We start from the raw sequence: 4900 nt of genomic DNA on the forward strand, positions 1-4900 counted from the left end.
AATTTGCTAAGTCTAGTAATATTGGTCATTCATTAGAACAAGTAAGAGGAAAAGTGAAATGTTGTTCAAATTTTTTCGTCTATTCTTGCTACTTTTGAATTCTTTCTTTTGAGTTCGAATTTTTTACACTGTTTTGAAGCTCAAGAAAGTAGATATTATCCCCCTTGCGAAATTCTAATGTGTGGAACAATGGATAATAATGAAGACTCCTTAATTTAGAATTTAGGAGTCTTTTGTTTACATTCTAACTCATGAAATAATGTGTCTTGATAAAATTTTCATGATGAATGATTGAGTACTAATCTTTCGTATGAGCAAGTATGTTTTATGCATCATGATTTTGTTTCTTTTTCTCTATACTAGTCATACTCTCTAATCTCTAGAGTAAATTGAAGTATTGGAACAACAATTATGCACTAAGATTAGTTCTGAAGTTGAACTTGAAAATGGCTTGAGTATGTAACATGTTTGATGGCCAAGTTTAGTTGCAAACTTAGTTTTCAATGATTATTAAATCATTGTGATACGTTTGAAAATTTTAAGGCTCGAGATCTACGTAAACCCTTTGTAGTTTAGGCGATTCTCGAAAGTAGCTCGAATGGCATGAATATCTCATTTTGTTTTTTGTTGATATTGGAGCCCCCATGTGTCGGGTTATGCGCATTCTTACTATTTCACAATTCTTGGAGCCCCATTTTGGGGTAGTTCTAATGACTTGCTATCATTTAGGCCATTCATATAATACTGAGATGGACCTATGTATATCTCCTATTTTGTTTTGAGATATTTAGGACAATGACATGGCTTTCACATTTTAGTTAAAGTCATGTTCAAGAAAGCAAGTTAGTTCTTTGCTTGTTTATCAACCAAAAAAATTTTGTTTAAGGTTTAGTATATCATACCTAATGTCTAAACGTTTGTAAAGATCATTGTGGTGATTTTATTCTCAAAGTTGATTTAGAACATCAAATATTTTCTTTGTTCTTATCAATCTTTGATTTTGGTCTAGTAGGTGGTTTGTTTACCATCCCTTAGCCAATATTCGCAGGAGAACTAAGCGAGAACAAGTTTGAGTCAAGAAGAAGTCGAATCTTAATTCATTCCTTTTGGAAAAATACATGTATTTGTTGGGCCCGTATTAATATACGACCCAGTATGCTTAGGGCACCAATCCAAGATCAAAGAATTTAGGAAAATAGACCAAACGACTTGATTGGAATAAACAAGGAAAGAAGGATCAAGAGTATCAATCAAGAAGATACTTGCCAAGAATAAACCTACAGAACAGGGAACAAAATAAATCAAGAAGATCCTCTACATTTCGAATATATTCTGAATATCTATGTAACTCTAGGGATCCTTAGGAATAAATAGGAAGAGTTAGACATTATAACACTCATGTACGCTCGCACATAATTCAATATAAGAAATTTGCTCTACTTTTGTCCACGGATCTGTGTCCCTACTAAACAATTTGGCGCCCACCGTGGGGTTGATAATCAATTAACCTACCAATTCGCCAAAAACCAAAACAAACACCATGATTGGACAGCCAGTACCCTTTTCCATTGCTGAAATCAATGAAGGAATGAACGCATTCTGTCAAACCTTAGACCAGCAGAAAAGCCAAATCGAAACACTGTTGGCCCAAAAGGTTCAAACCGAAGCCAAACTCACCAGTCTTACTAAACAATATGAAGCCCTCCGCAACCAAATACAATCAATCGCATCCAAGACCGTTAACACCAGAAAGAGTACCGAAAGTATAGCCATGCAGCTTGACATGTCTGGAACCTTTCACACCCCTAACGGGAAAAAAGGATCTAACTGCAGGGAAACGCCCCTGGACCTAGACTTTTTGGATGCAGGAACCCTCAAGAAGAGCAGGCAGGAAGGAACCGAAGAGGGAAAAATAGAAAAGGTGGTTAAGGAGTACCTCAAAGCATTTGAGGCCACGATCGCCAAAATTTCTGGAATGCCAAAGCTCATGGAAGAAGAAGCAGCAGATGGCTATATAGAGTCTCCTTTCTCAGAAGAGATCGCCATGGTAGAAGTGCCAAAGAGGTTCAGCACGCCCAACATTGCTATGTATGACGGAACAACAGACCCTGATGAGCACGTGTCCCTCTACAAGCAGAAGATGATGACAAGCTCAATCCCTAGAGATATCAGAGAGGCTATCATGTGCAAAGGCTTTGGAGCCATATTTTCAGGTCGAGCTCTAACTTGGTTCATTAATTTAGATAATGGGACAATTCGATCTTTTGCAGGAATGGTGAATCTATTAAATATCCAGTTTGCTAGTAGCAGGAAAATCGAGAAGCAATCTTCAGATATGTACCGTGTTTTGCAAAGACACGGTGAATCCTTGAGGGACTATATTAACAGGTTCAACAGAGAAAATATTGGGATACACAAATGTGATGCTCCTACAACAATCGAAGCATTCAGGAGAGGACTGCTAGACCATAGTGAGCTCTACAAGGAGCTGACCAAATATCCCTGTACGACCTTCGAAGATGTACAAGCCAAAGCTATGGTTCAAGTCAGATTTGAAGAGGATACCTATGCAAGAAAGAATCCTGAGCTAGATCGCCAGTCAAGAAGGAGCAATAACTTTCCCAGAAGAGATCATCGATTCAAGCCATATCAGCGTTCTCGCTTTGATGAAGGATCAGTCAATGCTGTCGAAGGAGAATTCTCTGATTGGAGGGAAGATCCTAAACTCCCTCCTAAATTACATGAATATTGTTTCAATGTTAACCCTGTAGGAGTAATTAGGATCCTGAATAAGATGAGAGATACTATGCAATGGCCTAGAAAGAATGATGGGCCTGGAGAGAAGAAAGATCCGTCCAGGTGGTGTGACTTCCATTCAGATGTTGGCCATACAACCGATGAGTGGGTCGCGCTCAGAAAAGAGGTTGCTTACCTGCGGAAGAAAGGGTATCTCAAAGAACTTATGTCAGATAGATCCAAAGCTCCAGGAAAGGAAAGAGAATCAAAGCAAGGAGGCCCAACACCTCCTCCTCCAATTGTCAAAACCATTTGTTTCATATCAAGAGGGTCAGAAGTGTGCGGTTTGACATACTCAGCAGCGAAGCGGCATACGAAGGAAAGCAATAAGGATCAGCCCGAAAGAAGAGAAAAATAAAAAAACGGACATTCCCATCATGTTTGAAGAAAGCGACGCAGTAGAAGAACATCATGACGGTCTAGTGATTTCACTTCCAGTTGGAAACTGCATGATCAAGAGAATCCTTGTTGACAATGGAAGCTCTGCAAACATCATCATGCTTGATACTCTCAAACATATGAACATCGATGAAAAGAACATCATCAACAAGTCAACAATGCTAGTAGGATTCAGTGGAGAAACCAAGAAAACAAGTGGAGAGATCACATTAGCTACCTATGCAAAAGGAGTCAACCTACAAGTCAAGTTCCAGGTGATTGACACTTTGTCATCATACAATATGATCTTGGGCAGACCCTGGATACATGAGATGAAGGCCATTCCCTCCACATACCATCAAGTCATTAAATTCCCTACCAGGTGGGGTATTCAAGAAATTAGGGGAGATCCTAAGGAAGCCAAGGAATGTTACAAGATTGCACTAAAAGCAACATCTACAGAAAAGAGTTCAACATAGCAATTAGAGGGTCAGATGTGCCAAAAGAAGCTGAACATAGCAGAGGAACAAGAAGCCACGGAAGTCCAGGTTAACCCCAACCATCGAGATCAAAAGGTCAGAATATGGTCAAAATTGAAGTCAAATCTCTGACAACAAATTTATGACTTCTTAGAAGAAGAAAAAGATGCGTTCGCTTGGACCCATGAAGACATGAAAGGCATCCCCCCAGACGTAATCACTCACAGACTGAAGGTAGACCCAATGCATACACCAATAAAGCAGAAGAGAAGGAAATTTGCGCCAGAAAGGAACAAGATTATCAATGAAGAAATCCGAAACCTATTGAAGACTGGAAAGATCAGAGAGGTGAAGTGCCCAGAATGGCTCGCTAACGTGGTGGTAGTCAGAAAGAAGAACGAAAAATGGCGAATCTGTATTGATTTCACAGATATCAACAAGGCGTGCCCAAAGGATCCGTTCCCCCTACCTCACATTGATGCCATGGTAGACGCCACAGCAGGACACGAGCTGCTATCCTTCATGGACGCATACAGTGGGTACAATCAAATTCTCATGCACAAAGATTACCAGGAGAAAACCGCTTTCATTACTAGTCAAGGAATCTATTGCTACAAGGTAATGCCTTTCGGATTGAAGAACGCAGGAGCGACATATCAAAGGTTGGTGAACAAGATGTTTGAAGAGCAAATCGAAAACACAATAGAGGTCTATATAGACGACATGGTAGTTAAATCCAAGAAGGCAAATGATCACGTCAGAGATCTTAGAGAAGCCTTTGCCATCCTGAAGCAGTACGACATGAAGTTAAACCCTACAAAGTGCACATTCGGAGTACATTCGGGAAAGTTCCTAGGGTATATGGATACACAAAGAGGAATAGAAGTCAGCCCAGACCAAGTGAAAGCCATCCTGGACCTGGAACGACCAAAGTAAAAGAAAGATGTACAGAGCCTAACAAGAAAAATTGCAACACTAAACAGGTTCATTTCGAAATCTTCAGACAAGAACAGAGCCTTTTATGAAGTACTGAAGAAAAACAAGGAATTCAAGTGGGAGCAAGAACAAGATGAAGCATTTCAAAAGCTAAAGGAGTACTTGGCCAACCCGTTGTTTCTCTCTAAACCTAGAGAAGGGGAGCCCCTCCAATTGTACCTCGCAGTATCTGAAGGGACGATCAATGCAGTCCTCACAAGAGAAGAAGATAAAGAGCAATTTCCAATCTATTACGTTAGCAAAACCTTACT

At 39.9% G+C, this 4900-nt stretch overlaps 1 protein-coding gene across 1 annotated transcript; it reads left to right on the forward strand.

Moving 5' to 3' along the window:
* Nucleotides 1–3173: 3173 nt before the first annotated feature.
* Nucleotides 3174–3653, forward strand: LOC110712328. Its single transcript, XM_021890777.1, has one exon. It carries the CDS (start codon nucleotides 3174–3176, stop codon nucleotides 3651–3653), a length of 480 nt encoding a protein of 159 aa, XP_021746469.1.
* The last annotated feature ends 1247 nt before the right edge of the window (nucleotides 3654–4900 follow it).

Source organism: Chenopodium quinoa, unplaced genomic scaffold, assembly GCF_001683475.1.
Source record: "Chenopodium quinoa cultivar QQ74 unplaced genomic scaffold, ASM168347v1, whole genome shotgun sequence".
NCBI lineage: Eukaryota > Viridiplantae > Streptophyta > Magnoliopsida > Caryophyllales > Amaranthaceae > Chenopodium > Chenopodium quinoa.

Excerpts from the sequence above, each read along its gene's own strand:
- LOC110712328 (XM_021890777.1), top strand. The coding sequence starts at position 3,174 with ATGTTTGAAGAAAGCGACGCAGTAGAAGAACATCATGACGGTCTAGTG.